General features: G+C 39.6%; 1 protein-coding gene across 1 annotated transcript in view; it reads right to left on the bottom strand.

The window, feature by feature from the left end:
- ero1a (endoplasmic reticulum oxidoreductase 1 alpha) overlaps positions 1-17,429 on the bottom strand; it is a 32,880-nt gene extending 15,451 nt beyond the window's left edge. The window contains exons 1-9 of the mRNA XM_060828445.1: positions 17,188-17,429; positions 10,021-10,140; positions 9,845-9,928; positions 7,619-7,657; positions 6,567-6,652; positions 4,969-5,042; positions 2,349-2,469; positions 2,184-2,234; positions 1,763-1,767 (exon numbers count right to left, since the gene is read on the bottom strand). Of these exons, the coding sequence (XP_060684428.1) occupies positions 1,763-1,767; positions 2,184-2,234; positions 2,349-2,469; positions 4,969-5,042; positions 6,567-6,652; positions 7,619-7,657; positions 9,845-9,928; positions 10,021-10,140; positions 17,188-17,292 (685 nt within the window). The 5' untranslated portion in view covers positions 17,293-17,429. The remainder of the gene's footprint in view (positions 1-1,762; positions 1,768-2,183; positions 2,235-2,348; positions 2,470-4,968; positions 5,043-6,566; positions 6,653-7,618; positions 7,658-9,844; positions 9,929-10,020; positions 10,141-17,187) is intronic.
- Between the last annotated feature and the right edge of the window lie 2,110 nt (positions 17,430-19,539).

Genomic DNA, 19,539 nt, shown 5'->3' with positions numbered 1-19,539 from the left:
GGAGTCTCCACAAGAACTATGCAGCAGTCACTCCTATCACTGCAGTCATGATCAGATACATCTGCTACAGATAGAATGGTGGGGAAATGGTTAATTAAGCTTCTCCCTCTTGTTAGTTTCCACAAAATCTGCCACAAACCTGGACATAGCAGCTATATCCTTTAAGACTCAGCCAGGGCAGAAGTTAGGTCTCACTCCCTCAAGATCATAAACTGATCTAATTACCAATCAATATGACACTAGAGTGGGATGGGTTTGTTTTTCACTCTGCGGTATTAATTCTTTCAGACCCTGTCAAGCCCATATTCAATAAAAAAAAGCAAACTTCAATATCAATCCTCTTTTGTTCTACATTCAAATTCTTTCGATTACACAGATGCAAAAGAAATCTCTGTGAAGATCAGTGGGACCACATAATCATCTACATGCTGTCAATGTGAAAAAGGTGCATTAATCTACTAAGCGCATTGCATTCTGGCCATCCCTCTATAATCCATCTGCTTTTCATTTCAACAAGTATCTTTTGTTGCATATTATCAAAAGTCTTATGAAAATCCATATTTCCTTTCACTATATCAATTATGAACTCAGAACTAAAAGGTAAGTAATTTTTCCAGCACTAATATAAGTTTCAATCCATAATTTAACTTGTTTCTTTTATTATACCAGATTCAAAACTCAAAGTTCATAGTTAAATGTTCCTTCCTTCATAGCAAAATAAGAAGATACTCATAATGTATTAGTTTATCTTGTCTCATCTTGAAGTTTGTCACTCTCTAACCCCAATTTTCAAATAGTTCAGAAAAATTATGCTACCTCTTCTATGACCTCCTTCAGTATTCGGGAATGCATAAAGTCTGGGCCTGATTACTTTTCAATATTAGTCCCACTACTTTAAGTATGCAAAAAAAACTGCTATATTCATCTCCAGTTGGGACTCTTCCACTGTCTTTCTCAAGTGTTCATGTTGTTATGCCATTACACTCTGATAAAGGTGACAGAAAATATGAGAGCATCTCTGCTTCTGCCATTTTAGTACTTGTAAAAACTAAACATCAGAACAGAAGTTGGCATTCTACCCAATGAGTCAATAAAGTTTGGAGCTGGGAAAAGCACAGCAGGTCAAGCAGCATTAGGGGAGCAGAAGAGAGAATGACTCAGGTTGGAACCTTTGAAATCCACTGCTCTTCTGATGCTGCTTGACCCGCTGTGCTTTTTCCAGCTCCACACTTTATCAACTGATTTTCCAGCATCTGCAGTCCTCACTATCTCCATTCCACCCTTTGCACCTCTTCAATTACATCATGGATGATTTTCATCAAACTTAATTGGTTCCATATCCATCATCAATATCCTTGCCTAAATTCCATCAATCTCATCTCAAAAGCCATATAACCCTGCATCACAGCATTTGAGGAAATCTTTGCAAATTTACTCTACTCTTGTGTGAGATAATTTTTCCATATTTATTTTGCATGTGATCTAGTTCTAATGTTAATATTATTCTCAATTATTCTAGATTTTCACCACTAAAAGATATAGGTTCTCTGCATGAATCGACCCTATCCCTTGTTAATTTTAAATTCCTTAGACTTGAGGAATTACAAAATTATATAGTCTGCTCTCATAACATGACTTGCTTAATTTTGGTGAATCTGTACCATACCACTTCTAAGGCAATATATCTTACCTGAGGTCTGTGCCTAAAATTAAATGTGATTTACATGGGAATCATTAGTTCCTCATGTTAAATTCCATCCACCTTCCCTTGAAATAGAAGGTCACATTCCTAAATACCTTTTGCACTATTGCACCAACTTCAGGGATTTGAATATGTTGACACCCAAATATGAATGCACCTTCATAGTTCCTAGGCTCCCAATATTGAGAACATTACTTTCTCAAATCTAAAATAAGAAACCTCTCACTAACCCAGGATAGATTAACATTTTGTTATTTGTTCTCAATTAAAATTGTAATCAACTCAATCGGATAGCCGTATTCAGTTTTGTGAAGCTAATCCCCTGTTTTCATTATGATACACTCGCTCTGTCATGGTATCGCTAAATGAATTTAGTAAGAAATACTTTTATGCTGATGGATAATAAATTATACAGTTACATAGTTACTCAAATTGTCCAAAGCAATTGTTTTTAATACACAAACAAAGTCACATTGTTAACTCACCTCTGCCAGGAAGCAATGGGTTGAATGGTCTTCTAATGGAGTTTGGCCTACAGTGAGAACAGAAGTAAATAATTGCAATCTTGACACTGTATACAGTTTAATGATTGACTATAGTTTGTTAAAGAACTGGTAGCACTTTGTCCTGTTGATGAATTACATACTTGAAACAGTTTTCCTCATAGATACTATTCCAGATCTTCCATGCTTCAGGACCTTTATAGCCTGTGTAACGTTCAGGGTTGAGAAGCAGATCTACATATTCAGCGTCTGGACAGTGTTCATCTGAGGGATAAAAGTTATATTTCATTCCAAGAATTTATTCTTCTTCAATTTAGAGCAGTTTCTCTCAAGAGTTATTTGGCATTGGACAATGCTATTCAACTCCATGACAGGACAGTTTGACCTGTACGTTTCATGAAACATATCAACTTAAGTCAACAAAATCTGCAACTTTATCCTGTGTGTGCCTGTGATAGAGAAAGATGCACAAAGGCTAATGCTATAATTTGCTGACTTTGCTTCAGTAGAATGCTATCGTTCATGTTTGAAGTCTATTGAATAATAGTCCCTGCTGGGCTTTGCTAAGTCACATGGAGCCTCCAATTCTACAAGATGTCAATGTAGTCATTCATTATACGTGTCTATAATGTCATCAGTTTCTTTCATTGGATGAATAAGGACAAATTACTGCAGATGCTGGCAATCCGAAATTTAAACAAACTGCGAACACTGGAGAAACCTAGCAGGACTAGCAGCATCTGTTGAGAAAGAAACAGTGTTAATGTTTGATTCTGAAATGGTAGTAATATTCCAATAAAGCTCAATGCAAGGAGCAACAATATTTTTCTGCTTAGGAATCTTACAACCATAGGACTCAGCATGGAATTCAACAACTTCACAGCATGATTACACGTCTTACATTTCGATTAGAACATTAGCAAATTTGCTGATGATACTAAGCTGGGTGGCAGGGTGAAAAGTGAGGAGGATATTAGGAGATTACAGGGTGACCTGGACAGGTTAGGTGAGTGGTCAGATGCATGGCAGATGCAGTTTAATGTGGATAAATGTATGGTTATCCGCTTTGGTGGCAAGAACAGGAAGGCAGATTACTAGCTAAATGGAATCAATTTAGGTAAAGGGGCTGTACAGAGAGATCTGGGTGTTCTTGTACACCAGTCAATGAAGGTAAGCATGCAGGTACAGCAGATAGTGAAGAAGGATAATAAGCATGCTGGCCTTCATAACAAGAGGGATTGAGTATAGAAGCAAAGAGGTTCTTCTGCAGCTGTACAGGGCCCTGGTGAGACCACACCTGGAGTATTGTGTGCAGTTCTGGTCTCCAAATTTGAGGAAAGACATTCTGGCTATTGAGGGAATGCAGCGTAGGTTCACGAGGTCAATTCCTAGAATGGCGGGACTACCTTACGCTGAAAGACTGGAGCGACTGGGCTTGTATACCCTTGAGTTTAGAAGACTGAGAGGGGACTGATTGAGACATATACGATTATTGACACTCTGGAAGCAGGAAACAGGTTTCCGCTGATGGGTGAGTGCCGAACCAGAGGACACAGCTTAAAAATACGGGGTAGACCATTTAGGACAGAGATGAAGAGAAACTTCTTCACCCAGAGAGTGGTGGCTGTGTGGAATGCTCTGCCCCAGCGGGCAGTGGAGGCCCAGTCTCTGGATTCATTTAAGAAAGAGTTGGATAGAGCTCTCAAGGACAGTGGAATCAAGGGTTATGGGGATAAGGCAGGAACAGGATACTGATTAAGGATGATCAGCCATGATCACATTGAATGGTGGTGCAAGCTCGAAGGGAGAATGGCCTACTCCTGCACCTATTGTCTATTGTCTATTGAATTCCCCTGCCCAAGTCTTCTTTCTGTTTTGTCCGTATTGCAGCAGAATGGATCAATTTTTCTGTTTTCTACACCTATCATTCACACCTACTTTACATCTCCTTCTCTCTTTTACTACTATTACCATAACCCTATACCTTTTGCTCTAATTTGGAGACACTGGTGTCAGACTGGGGTCAACAAGGTCAAAAATCACACAACACCAGGTTATAGTCCAACAGGTTTATTTGGAAGCACTAGCTTTTGGAGCGCTGCTCCTTCATCACAACCACCTGATGAAGGAGCGTCGCTCCGAAAGCTAGTGCTTCCAAATAAACCTGTTGGACTATAACCTGGTGTTGTGTGATTTTTACATTTTGCTCTAGGCATCTTCACCGTTCACTCATCATCCACCCTGTCAACAGTGTGAAAACTATTGTATTCCAGCTCCGTCAGTTCTGAAGCGTCATTTTGACTTGAAACATTAACTTTGTTTCTCTCTCCACAGATGCTACCAGACCTGCTGAGTTTCTCTTTTTATTTATAACTGGATGGGAAAGCTGTGGATGTCCACTGTAAAACTGTCTTAAAACAACTTCTCACACTCAAGTGGAATGGAGTTTCTGTCTTTTGTGATCAGAATAGGGTTCTAGCTTATGGAGTGGTAAAGAATAAGTGACTATGAATGATTACAGCTAGGAATAGGTCATTGGATCTGCAATGTCCATGCTTGTCCTAAGTAAATTACCAAGTTCTAATGGGATATGCTCTCAGTCACGCTAGCCATCTACATTAGAAATTTTACTGTGGTCATTATTTAAATTGTAAATAGTTGATGATGTCAGTGCATGATACAAAAAGCAATGAAATCAGATATTCCTGTGTGAACGCATAATAAATACAAATACTTATTCAAAGGATAATGATAAGGTCTCACCATCAACTTCACAGAAGTTGTCTGTAGAATCATCATGTCTGTTCCAGTCCAATACTGCTTGTTTTGTTTCTTCACTAAAATAATAAAAAAAATTTAAACTGATTAAGTAGTAATCGCTCAATGTAGATAACGGCCCCCACTTTAAGTAAATTGTGCGGGCATGTGTCAAGACAGATGGAAATCATCAGCTCTTCTGTTGCACTTGGCCCAAGAGATTTTAACACACAGCCTCATCTGCATTCTCACATGCTTCCTGAGTCCAGTCCGAGGTTTCAGCTGGTGATTCAGAGCGGGAGTTTGGATATCAGGGACCGGAGAAACAGCTGTGTTGACCCTGCAAAATCCTCCTCTCTAACACCTGGGGGCTAGTGCCAAAATTGAAAGAGCTGTCTCACAGATTAGTCAAGCAATAGCCTGACCCAGTCACATTCACAGGAATGTTACAGACACCACCACTACCATACTTGGATATGTCCTGTCCCATCAGCAAGACTGATCCAGCAGAGGTGGCGACAGAGTGGGATACAGTTGGGAAGGAGTCGACCTGGGAGTCCTCAACATTACCTCTAGGCATCACGAAGTCTCATGGTTTCAGGTTAAACATGGGCAAGGAAACATCCTACTAATTTTTACTTACCATTCTCCCTCGGCTGATGAATCAATATTTCTCCATACTGAATATCACTTGGAGGAAGCAGTGAGAATGGCAAGGGGACAAAACCTCCTTTGGGTGGGGGATTTAAATGTCCACCACCAAGAGTGGTTTGGCAGTAGTGCCACTGATCAAGCTGGTCAGGTCCTAAAGGACATAACTGCTAGACTGGATCTGCAACAGCTGGTGAAGGAACCAACAAGAGGAAAAGACATACTTGCCCAGGTATATCCTGTCCTTAAAAAGCAAGACAAGTTCAACCCAGCCAATTACCACTCCATCAGTTGACTCTCGATCATCAGTAAAGTGATGGAAGGTGTCATCAACAGTGCTGTCAAGTAGCACTTGCTCAGCAATAACCTGCTCAGTGACACCTAATTTGGGCTCTGCCAGGGCCACCCAGCTTCTGACCTTATTACAGCCTTGGTTCAAACATGGACAAAGGAACTGAATTCCAGAGGTGAGGTGAGAGTGACAGCCCTTGACATCAAGGCTGCATTCAACAGAGTATGGCATCAAGGAGCCCGAGTAAAATTGGAATCAATGAGTACCAGGAGACATACCTGGCATATAGGAAGATGGTTGTGGAAGAAACCAAAGAAGTAATATTTTACCTCTGGTTTCAGCTACACTTGTCACTGGGTTGCCTGTTGAGACCTCGGGTTAAAAACTGCAATGAAGCTCTATCCCAATCACAGTCTGAGCTCCATGTGATAGAGTGCTTAAACAGCAACCCAAAGGTTGGCAACCTGTCTGATGGGATTAAGTTGCTCGGCCATTTTAACTGTATGTTCTTCCAGTTTCTTCCTGACAGTCAGGATTATAAACATTCCCAATATCACAAAGACAGTACTTTTTTTTAAGATCAGGCTGCAAAAAAATGTTATCCATACAACAGAGAGACAGTGGAATTTAATGATGCTTGATCCTGTGTCATTTCAATTACCTCAATGAATTGTTGACAGCACCAAGCTTCTCAGCCTTTTCACAGTCCTGGTCATGTTGGGAAATCACATTTGCTTCCATTGTATACTAGAAATTCACAGAATTAAAGCAGTCAATGTTTGTTTTAATACATGCACCATAGCATCGGTAACTGCATTACAAAAGGCACCAAAAATAATTTTCCCAAAATTCATTGTGTACTATACATTAAAAGGAATTTATTTTTTGTATAAAGTAGTAGCAGACAGTTCCAGTAACTTGGAGAGGGACGGATGTGTGAGAGTATGTAAATGGAAATGTGGTTTTTTAATTTGGGTCTTATTTGTGGGAAAGTCAAGAAAAAATGGAAAGATTGTAGGAGCATGGGAGAAGGACAGGCAGGAGGTACTGCTGGGTCCAACAGAGACTGTGGGCTCAGGAAGTAGGGGCAATGATCTTGATACATCAGGTGAAATTGGAGTGAAGTGAACTGATAGGATAAATAATAAAAAGGGGAGTGATCGTGGTTGCTTGTGAACTGTTATTAACTACATAAAGCATGTACTTGAACTCTTATTGTAAAGAACAACTCAAATTTCAACAATACAAATAGGTAATGCAAGAATATCAAACAGTCCGTCAATATTACACATTGTTTATAATATTCACCAGTGTGTGTAGTTCTGAATAAAATGCTAGTTGTCAAAGATTTAGTCAAATAGCACACTGCAGAACCAATGGAGAAGGATGTGACAGAACAGAAACTCAAGCTTTGACCTTATGATTTGAGGCCCCATCTGGATTCCTGAATAACACTATTGTCCTGTTGCTTATTCCTAATAATTAATATAACATTTCTTGTCTGAAAGGTTCTTGGTTAGTCTGGTAGTTTCAACCTTGTACAGAAAAAAATACATTTATTCTTTAAATTCTTCATAATTGATTGTCTTAACCAATTTTTAAAACATGTTTAGGATAAAAATATGAAACTAAGAATTTTAAATCAGACAGTAATTCACGCATCCATTTAAATACGAGCAAGTGCACCATGAATTAAATTTGCAAATGTCATACCTTTAAATTTTCTGATCTAATTCCTGCTGGTATTTCATTCTGCAGAAAAAAAACATTGTGAAATAACTTAAATGGAAAACGTATCATTTGAATACACCATGAGATACCATTAGGGATTAATCTAATTAGCTCCTATTTTAGAACCATAGAGAGCTACAGCATAGGAAAAGGCCCTTCAGCCCATAACATCCGTGCCAGATGGAAACTACCAACTAACTATTCTAATTCCATTTTCCAGCAAACCATCCAGTGGCATCACAAGAGGATATCTAAACACTTCTTAAATGTTTGGAGGGTTTCTGCCTCTACCATCCTTACAGACTGTTCCAGATTCCCACCACTGAGTGAATAAAAAACCATTTCCTCACAGCTCCTCTAAACCTTTTGTCCTTACTTTAAATCTATGTCCCCAGTTAATGATACTTTCTTTAAGAATAAAGTTCCTTCCTGTCTACCCTATTTACATTTTTTAGATTAGATTAGATTACTTACAGTGTGGAAACAGGCCCTTCGGCCCAACAAGTCCACACCGACCCGCCGAAGCGACAACCCACCCATACCCCTACATATGCCCCTTACCTAACACTACCTAACAATTTAGCATGGCCAATTCACCTGACCCGCACATCTTTGGACTGTGGGAGGAAACCGGAGCACCCGGAGGAAACCCACGCAGACACGGGGAGAACGTGCAAACTCCACACAGTCAGTCGCCTGAGGCGGGAATTGAACCCAGGTCCCTGGTGCTGTGAGGCAGCAGTGCTAACCACTGTGCCACCATGCCGCCTCTCATCTCTCATAATTCATTACATCTCAGTAACATCACCGCCCCACTCCTCAATCTCCTCTGCTCGAAGGAAAATAAAATAACTCAAGTCAGTCTAATCTATTTTCATAACTAATACTTTCCGGCCCCGGCAACATCCTGGTAAATCTTCTCTGCGCTCTATCCAACGCTATGACACCCCACCTACAATGTGGATTCCTGCACATAATACCATAGTTGTGGCTCAACCAACATTCTCTGCAGTTCCAGCAAATACTCTCTGCTTTTAAACTCAATACCTTGGCTAATAAAGTCAAGCATACCATAAACCTTTTTAACCGCTTTATCCACCTGTTCTGATTCCTTAAGGCATCAGTGTACACACATCATTCATCATGTTTGTTCTGCCCAAGTGTATCACCTCACATTTATCTGGATTGAATTCCATTTGTCACTGATCAGCCCACCCCATTCTCCTGTAATCTGAGGGTACCCTCCTCACTATTTACCACCCCACCAATTTTTCTATCATCCAAAAACTTAATGATTAACCCTCCTATAATTCATGTCTGAATCATTTACTTAAATCAAAAATAGCAAGGTCCCCAATACGGACTCCTGGGGATCCAATTGGACACAGACCTCCAGTTGGAAAAACACCCCTCAACAATCATCCTCTGCCTCCTTCCACTAAGCCAGTTGTGTATTCAATTTGCCAAATTTGCTAGGATTCCAGTGGCTCTTATTTTCGCTATCAGTCTCCCACATGGGATCTTATCAAAAGACTTGCTGAAATCCAAGTAGACAATGTCAAAAGCATTGCCCTCATTACATAACCGGTCACTTCTTCAAAATATTCAATCAAATTGGCCAAACATGACCACCCCTAAACAAAACTATGCTCACAGTTCTCGATTACGCCTTGCCTCTCCAAATGCAGATTAATTCTGTCCCTCTGAATTGCTTTCAATACTTTCCCCACCTCTGAGGTTAGATTGACTAGGCTGTTGTTTCCTGGTTTATCCCAATCTGCCTTTAACTGAATAACATCAACACATTAGTTTTCCTACATTCCTTTGGCACCTCTCCTGTGGCCAGAGAGGAATTGAAATTTTTGCAAGTGCCCCTATTATTTCTTCCCTGCCTCACTGAACAATCTGACATTCATTTTATCTGTCCCTGGATATTTATCTACTCTCAAGCCTGCCAGGTCACTCAAAACCTCCTCTCAGTCTACACTAATTTCTTTAAGTGGATCACAGACCTTCTCCCTGACTTCCATACCCATACAGTCTCTCTCACTAGTGGTAGAATGCTTTTTTTACCTAAAACTAAAACATTTAATGAACAAATAATTATATGGTATTGCTGCTCCCGGTCCTTATTTCTTTTAAAAAATTACCTCTATCCACATTCCCTCCTCCCTGTATTTTGGTTTATAAAAGAAATGATGATCTTACGGGCTCACAAGGTTGAACAGCACAATCTCTCAGACCACAGTGACTACTATCTGACCAGAAGGGACAAGGCTTCTTTAAATTCACCTGTAAAGATTGAAGTGAACAATTTAAACAAATCTGAGAATCATAGTACATAATCAACACAGATAAATTCAGAAGAAGATACAACAACATACCTTGTAATATCTGAAGTAATCACTTTCTAGCAGTTCTCGCATTTTGGGAAATAGCTTCTTGTTATTAAAGTCTTGAATAGTTTCAATATCACAAGTGCAATCGTCGAGGTATCCTGTTAGCTACAGTTAAAGAGTTTAAATTATCATCCTTGCAGTGTCCTGTAAACTGACTAAATCTTAGATCCTTTGCAAATGTGCAGAGAATAGACTATTTTTATCACATTGTTTTCTGAAGCAAAATTGTTCAAAACTGGCACTGTGCAAATTAAATCTCTATTGTGCAACACAATTGTACTGAGTTGAATTACAAGACTACCCGTAAATCTTGCTCAATAGCATAAGGGGCTCCATACAGGGCAACAAGATGAAAAATGCATTGCTGGAAAAGTAAACTGATAGTTCAGACAGCACACTGAGGGCAAAATGACATTTCCATCAATCATTAAGAGTTTCAGTGCTGCCATATAAAATAGAGAAACAAGGGAACCATGCCATTTGAGCCTAAAGGCAGTTTCACTATTCAATAAGATCATGCTGATCTGTGACCCAATTCTTTTGCTCCACATTCCTCAATATCTTTTGTTTATCAAAAATCAATCTCAAATTTAGAATTAACAATTGACCTGGCATCAACTGCATTTGCAGGCAAGAGTTCCAATTTTCTATCACATTTTGGATGCAAAACCATTTCCTAATTTCAGTCCTGAAATATCTGGCTCAAAATTGTAAATGTGTTCCTTAATTCCTGGCTCCAGCAGAAACAGTTTCTCTTTCTCCACTTTATTGATTCATCTTAATATCTTGAAAACTTTGACTCACTTTCACCTTTCAAAATTCCAGGGAATATAATCCCTGGGTTTGTATTAACAGGAAACTGTTTCTATACATAATCACAGTCAGATTTTTAATTGTAAATGTACATCCTAGTTACAGGTTGCTGCAGGTATGACACTTGCCATTTTGCTTCAAGAACCGAATGCCTGAGCTTCACAATATCCCTCAAAGCATAAGTTTCATGGTTTTTAAGGAATTGCCTGACTAAATGAATGCTTTGTAATAGCACAATGCTAGATTTCTCAACAGTAATTGATAAGAAAAAAAGACAAATATTTCTGTTGCAACAAATATGTTATATCCATTCTCTAGTGGGTAAATCTCTGTCTTTATGAACATTTTCATTTCCTTTGTGCAAAACCCATATTAGATTGAAGAGGAAGGGATAAAGAGAAGGATCACATGTTGCACAATAACCATGGAATTTGCTAACATGACACTCCAATTCCATAGGACAGAATGGGCATGGATAATTTGGTATACTTTCCTTTATTGGTCAGAGCATTGAGCCTTGGAGTTGGGAGAACATGTTGCGGTTGTACAGGACTTTGGTTAGGCCACTTTTAAAATATTGTCTGCCATTCTGGTCTCTATTGTATAGGAAGAATGTTGTGAACTTGAAAGGATTCAGAACGATTTATAATGATGTTGCCAGGGTTGGATGATTTGAGCTATAGGGAAAGGCTAAATAGACTGGAGCTGTTTTTTCCTGGAGAGTCAGAGGCTGAGGGGTGACCTTATAGAGGTTTATAAAATCATAAGGGATGTAGATATGGTAAATAGACAAGTTCTTTTTCCTGGGGTTGGAGAATCCAGAACTAGAGGGAATAGGATTAGAGTGAGAGGGGAAACATTTAAAAGGGACCTAAGGGGCAATTTTTTCACACAAAGGATGGTGCATGTATGAAATGAGCTGCCAAAGGAAGTGGTACAATTACAACATTTAAAATACATCTGGATGGGTATATGAATAGGAAGGGTTTAGACAGATACGGGCCAAGTGCTGGCAGATGGAACTGGATTAGTAGTCAGCATGGTCAGCATGGACAAATTGGACCGAAGGGTCTGTTACCATGCTGTACATCTCTATGACCCTAAGAACATAAACTCCATGTCAAAATTGCAAATAAAGAATAATGAAAGATGGACATACAGGTTTATTGATGTAAATTATATTTCCTGTCAAAACAAAATTTGAAAGTTTTATAAGGGGAACATTTTCACATCACATCTGACCAGATGTCTGTTTACTGACTCCAAAAGTCCAATTTTAATTTTACAGGAATGGACTTTAACTGAGTCAAAGTCAGGCCCTCAGATTATCAATTTTACAATAAAAATCAATGGGCAGGTAATTTACTTTCTGGATTCAATTTTATGGAGTGCCACAGTCTCTGCCCAGTCCAGCCACAATTCCAATAGCTGTTCTGTAACAATTTAAAACAATTAAATTCTGTAGCCCCCATCTCATTAGCAAGTCCCAGCTTGAAGAGCGCTGGCCAATCCAACTGACTGCCAGCTCTAGTCCCAACAGTGCCAGCCAGGAGTGGTGGTTACTACTGGGAGTGCAGATAATTCCAACATGCTTAGTAGCTTTAGGTAGTTTGGTTGCTTGACAAATGGGGTGCGAATTAGTTTCAAGAAGTTAAAGCTTCCAGGCTTCTTGCAATGACAGGGACTTCCCATCGTAGGCGAAATACCAACAATGCCAGATGAATGTAATTATTGACCACTTGAGGGCCTCAATAGGCCCAAAGATGGGCTAGTAACCTCACATCTTCAAATGGGCCAACTGGGCTAGTTTAAAACAGCCCAATGCATCTCAAGCAACAAATCACATAGGTGTCCCCAGAACTACAGAAAGGGAAGCTCTTAATCCACTACAAGTGATCTACCTTATAACCTGAAGACAGACAGTCTAATTATGGCTAACAGGCTACTTAAAATTGTATGATTTTTCAAAATTATATCAGTATTTGAACTTCTGCTGTTCATAATATATGTCAGTGATTTGAAGTTGGGGACCAAATGCAGTACTTCCAAATTTGTGGATGATGCAAAGCTAAGTGGGAATGTGTGTTGTCAGGAAGATGGCTTTAGGCGGATTTAGACAAGTTTTGTGAACTGGCAAGAACTCAGCAGGTAGAATTTAATATGGAAAAATATGATGTTATCCACTTCAATAGGAGAAAGTTACAGAGTATTGCTTAAATAGTAAGAAATTGGAAAGTGTAGATGAATAAAAGGACCTAGGTGCCCTTGTTAATGTCACTGAAGGCTAACATGCAAGTGCAATAGGCTATTAAGTCGTAAATGGAATGGTAAATGTTACTGCAAGAGTCTTTGACTATGGGTGTAGTGAAGTGGAGCTTGGTTAAGCTGCACCTGGAATATGATGTGCAGTTTTCGTCTCCTTATTTTGATATTATTGCCATCGTGGGAGTGCAGTGAAGTCTCATCAGACTTGATCCCAGAATGGCAGTACTGTCCTATGGAGAAAAATTTGGAAAATGGACCCTTTATTCTCTAGAAGAGAATTCTATTTGAAGAATGAGGGGTGATCTCATTTAAACATACGACATACTGAAAGGAATACTGGGTAGATGCAGGTAACATTTTCCCCAGATTGAGTATTCTGGAAACAGGGGATATAATTTCAAGATAGTGGGGTATACCATTTAGATCAGAAAAAATCAGGAGATTTTTTTTCTTAAACTCAGCTGGTTGTGAACCTTTGGAATCCTCTACCACAGAGGGCTGTGGAAGCTCAGTCTTTTCATATATTTAAAGTAGAAATTGATAGATTTCTGAATAGTAAGGGCATAGAGGGTTTGGGGATGGGGTGGCTAAAAGCCATTGAGGTGCTTTGTGGTCATGATTATCTTAAATGGTGGGGCAGGATTAATGTACTGAATGGCCTACTCCTTTTCATAAGTCCTCATGTTTGTAAATTTGTGTTACATTTCAACAGATAAATGTACCATGATCAGCATGTCCAGGTATGTCCACTTTTCCCAGGATAATAATATTTTCATTAGATTTGCTAAAATATGCAATTTAATTTTTAAAAACTCATTTGTGTGATACCTCAGTTGAAAAGAGCCTATGAACTAATTCTAATTCTCCCTTCAACAATTTTGTTGTGATTGTATTGTAAAGAACATGTCCTTTTCATTTTTCTGTATTTTTCAAATGGTGAACCGAAACGAGAAAATAACTTAAAAACCAAGGATTGCTGCACTTTGGAAAGCAAGGAACCTAACTCTCATTGTAAGCATCATTTTGCTTACAATACAGTAAACAGCTTGAGGCCGTGAGAAAAAGATGGAGAGAAGCCTTCAGACCTCCACCAGCTCAGGAGCTCTGAACTCCAATCACTGAACTACTTTCCCAGTTCTCCCTCCATCCACAACATCTATGTCTTGTTTTCCTTGCCTGTGTGTATAAGGGGGAGTTTACAAGGCATTAGAATTTTAATTTGTTGCAAGGCGATGGTTCGTAGTTGTTTACCTGCAGCTATTTTCAAATTATTTGTGAAAAATAATTAATTTTGTTAAGTACAGGAAGCTGATCTGTGCATTTGAACAACTTGGTCTAAAAGGGAATTCTTTTTTAAAAATCTTTAACTTTTGTAACAATTGTGGGTATAGCAGAGCTAGAATTCCAACATTCTAATTCACAGAGGCATGACAATATTTTACCATGCAATAACACACAATTCTGACTAAAATCAATACATAGATAAACTGAGACTGAGAACCCACAGTTTCATAATCACAGGCTGGATTTCTGTCACTTCCATACTCACTGTCAGAGCTTATCCTTATTAATATGGTTTAGGAGTTCATCGCCACCCAATATACTCCATGTGAAACATTATACAATCAAAGAAAAGTCTGTATTTTGTAAAAAAAAATTCTTATAATTTTCAAACATGTTATAGGGGTGGCATGGTGGCTCAGTGGTTAGCACTGCTGCCTCACAGGGACCTGGGTTCAATTCCTGCTGAAGCGATTATGCCCAAAACGTCGATTCTCTTGCTCCTCGGATGCTGCCTGACCTGCTGTGCTTTCCCAGCAACACACACTCAACTCTGATCTGCAGTCCTCACTTCCTCCTAGTTGATTTTAACCTTACTGTGAAGCCTCTTCCAAGGATGCTTACCTTGAAGAGGTTTTCCTCCTCTCTCTTCAAAGATCTCCGTAGGTACCTTTTATATCTTTTCCCTCTCACCCTGAACTATCTGGAATCTCCAAGTTCTAAGTCTAGCCATAGTGTTTATGAGGAGAAAGAGAAGTTACGTTTTGATCTCATTAATGCAATTTTAGGGTCGAGAAACAAGTTGCTTTATACTAATACTGATATTGTAGTGCAAATTTGGAATCAGGGCTCTGCCTTAGTGACGACAAGTACTTACATTTATATCATGCCTTTAATTCAGTAAAACATCTCAACATCAAACAAAACACTGCAGGTGCCAGAGATCAGCATTAAAAACAAAGTGAAAAACTGAGCAGATTTGGCCACAACTGTGGAGAGGGAAACAAAGGTAATGTTTTGAATCCAACTAATTCGTTCCAAATGAAGGGGGCTGGCAGAACAGCATTATTTTACACTTTTTATTATAAAACATCTCAGCATGGCTCAGGAGTGATTATCAGACAAAAAAAAAAGGCACCAGGTAACATTTAAAAACCAATAAATATTATTACCAATGTCATTTGTTGGAAATCACTCAGAGTCAATAAGTCATAGAGGTGCACAGCATAAGACAAGACCCTTCAGTCCAACTCATCCATGCCGACCAGATATCCCAATCGGATCTAGTCCCACCTGCCAGTACTTGGCTCATTTTCCTCCAAAACCTTCCTATTCATATACCCATCCAGATGCCTTTTAAATACTGCAATTGTACCAGCCTCCACCACTTCCTCTGGCAACTCATTCCATTCACGTACCATCCTCTGCGTGAAAAAATGTTTTAGGTCTTTTTTATATTTTTCCCCTCTCACCCTAAACCTATGCCCTCTAGTTCTGGATTTCACCCACCTCAGGGAAAAGTCTATTTATCCTATCCATGCCCCTCATGATTTTATAAACTCCTGTAAGGTCACCCCTCAGCTTCTGAAACTCCAGGGAAAACAGCCCCAGCCTATTCAACCTCTCCCTGTAGCTCAAATCCTTCAACTCTGGCAACATCGTTGTAAATCTTTTCTGAACCCTTTCAAGTTTCACAACATCCTTCCAATAGGAAGGAGACCACAACCGCATGCAATATTTCAACAGTGGCCTAACCAACATCCAGTACAGCTGCAACATGACCTCCCAACTCCTGTACTCGATACTCTGAGTCAATTTAGTTCAAGGCAGAACCCAGATGTAGTTACGGTTCTAGTTCCTGATCACAATCCAGTGTCTCATACTAAACAGGTCTGGTCTGGATATTCAAAGATAGAACTGAATAAGGCTCTGATGCCCTCTCCGCAGGGAGAAAGTGAGGACTGCAGATGTAGGAGATCAGTCAAAACATGTGGCTCTGGAAAAGCACAGCAGGTCAGGCAGCATCCAGAGCAGGAGGGTCGACGTTTCCAGTAGAAGCCCTTCATCAGGAAGAGATTTGGACTCATGCCCCCTCCACAGTTAAATGTTCTGAATAATCACCATACAAGTTCCCTGCATCCAAGCAGTTAGTAACTTCAGAAGAAGTGGGCATAAAAAATAATAACATTTCTACATCCAACTGAACTTGCATATCTGCAGTCCTATGGGTAGGGATGAAATGTTCTAACTTGACTTGGTGACTTACTGACTTCAACGTGCATCGGGTATCTGACGAACCAAAGGAAATTTAACTTACCATGGTTGGAAAGGTGTTTGTTAATTTGTAAAAATCCTCACACAGACACACCCTCTGATTAATCAGCGGAGTTGTGGTTAATGCTTGGTGACCTTTTCTTTTCTCGCCTTGACTCTGACCCGATACAATAGCTATCTCATTCCGCACTGACTACGTGCTCAATCAACCGTTCATGTCTCAGACAGGGGCGAGCAGGCATCTTGCACAAAGCAACATCAACGCGGTACCTATCACATCCAAACTTAGAAACAGCATCAAGTATAAAAGAAGGTGGCCTTGCTCTACACCAGACATACCCCACTGTTATTAGCACTCTATTTGGGGGACATCTCTAGACTTAATGTCCTACATAGTTCTCATAAATGTGAGGGGGAGGGGAGGTTTACACACGCAACAAAGTAACTATGTTTTACACAGTTCAGATAAACCCTCACATATTCACATGAAATTATCAACAAAGATCCACCGTGTATTACCTGATAGGAACATTTTTGTTCATTCACCTGCCTCTTTAAAGTCTGATGCTCTTTACACTGGGCTGAAAGTACACAAGAAAGCAGCAAAAGGACCAGTGTCAACATGATAAGAAACACTTAATCTCGCCGTATACGATCAAATAAACTGCTCCGATCCAAATTCGACAAAAGATAATTGCCGGAGTGAACAAACTCGACTCATTGAAAGTTGGCTGGGAAAGAGAAGTCCCGCCTTCTTGTAAATTTCACGTTGCTTCCTGGTCTGGTGTGTCACATCAAACTCGCACGTCGCAACATTGCAAATACCTCCGGTGGCGTAATTGTTTAACTTGGTCAGTGTTACCATGCGCCCGAGACACTGCAGATGAACAGATCGGTGGAAGGCAACTTCCTCACTGTTGAGAGGACGTGGATTACGTGTTTGTTCGCTTCCACTTACATGAATTAGATGTTGCTGGCAATGATGGGGTCTCTGCGTGTGTTTGATTTATTTAAAGGTATACAGTCTGATGTATTATATAACACATAAAGACTCGCATACTGTTCTATACAGAAAATTGTAATTTTTTTATGGCATGATTGTTGAGTATTTTAGCGTCAGTAACCCCAGTTCCGCCTTGGACTGAACTGATTGGTTTCCAAAGAATGACGTTGAAATAAGGTTTATTGGCACAGACTGCACAACATGTTTGTCCCCAAATTAGAAGACCACGTTTTGCAACTGTACTTCTTTAAATACAAGATTTCAGGTTATTCTTTCACCAAAGAGTGTAACAGAATCAAGAATTGTCTCACATATCGATGCCAAAGTTTAACAACACTCACAGGGATATAATGCAAATTATGTAAACAGTCTGGCTAGCTCATTTGTTTACAACCATGAATCGCAGAAGTCTCCAAATCAAATCTGACTGGGAACTATTTCCCCCTGAGTAGAAAAGGCAGGTATACATGGATCCATTATTAATTGAGAAATAAACATTCTATTTACTTTCTCGAAATCTTAACTGCAATAATTTCAGCATCTATCACTAAAGAAAATTAATCGAGGGATATGGGTTAGGCTGACAAAGTCGGTGATTATTGCCTTTTCCTAATTGCCCAGAGGACAGGAGAGTCAGTAGATTTAAGTGGATCTGGAGTCACATGAAGACAAGACCAGCTAAAGATGACAGATTTCGGAGACATTTTTTACTACAGTCTTGTTCTAAGACAATGTCCCTATTTAGGATTCAAATTATGGAGCAACATTTTTATTGTTGTTATCTTGACCAGGATCCAAATGTTATCATCTTCTTGACCTATGGAATAACTGATTGTATATTCTTTTAATTCACTTGCCAGCTGTTCTAAAACATCTTTACTCAACTGTAATGAGTCTTCATGTTTTCACTTTTAGAACAAAGAATAAAGTTGTAATAAATAATTGTTTCTATTATTCTGCTAGATTTAACCAATTCCATAATCTCCTCCAGTAAACTGGTAGAGATTGACTAGAGAATTGTACACATTGGAACCAACAATACAAGAAGGGAAAAGGATGAGACTCTGAAGGGAAAATATAGAGAGGCAGGAATTTAAAAAAGGAGGTCCTCAAGACTAGTAATATCTGAATTACTCCTGGTGCTACGAGTTAGTGAGGATAGGAATAGGAAGATAGAACAGATGAATGTGTGGCAGAGGAGCTGGTGTATGGTAAGGATTCACATTTTTTAGATCATTGGGATAGAAGTGACCTGTATAAGAATGATAGATTGCATCTGATTTGGAAGGGTACTAATATACTGATAGGAAGATTTGCTAGAGCTGCTCGGGAGGATTTAAACTAGTAAGGTTGGGGGTGGGGGGAGGGGGGCAGAGAGATAGTGAGGAAAGATATCAATCTGAGACTGGTACAGTTGAGAAAAGAAGTGAGTCAAACAGTCAGGGCAGGCAGGGACAAGGTAGGACTAATAAATTAAACTGCATTTATTTTGAAGTGAGAGATGGCATGGGGCAGGGTGACACGAGGCACACGGACACATAAGATGTCTGCTGAGCCATCAGCTGGCCACTTGACTCATAAATTGGTCACCGGACCACAATATGCAGAGCAAATACGCTGTCTGGGGCCACCGGAATGCCAGCACAATGCACTCACAAGCTACTTGGTTAGTTTAAAGCAGTTGGGGGAGAGAATACACACGAGTAGAGTATACTGCATGCCGAAGTATCTGGTTCCAGCCAACACCTTTTATAGAAATGCTAACAACTTGATTCGGACCCAGTACAGAGTGCTAATAGCCAGGGCTGCAGTAACCGTCCTTCTCAGGAAGAGCAATTAGCAGTCATTACAAGACCAATGGACTTCTG

This window comes from Hemiscyllium ocellatum, chromosome 8 (assembly GCF_020745735.1).
Source record: "Hemiscyllium ocellatum isolate sHemOce1 chromosome 8, sHemOce1.pat.X.cur, whole genome shotgun sequence".
NCBI lineage: Eukaryota > Metazoa > Chordata > Chondrichthyes > Orectolobiformes > Hemiscylliidae > Hemiscyllium > Hemiscyllium ocellatum.
This window is presented reverse-complemented; position numbering and strand designations above follow the sequence as displayed.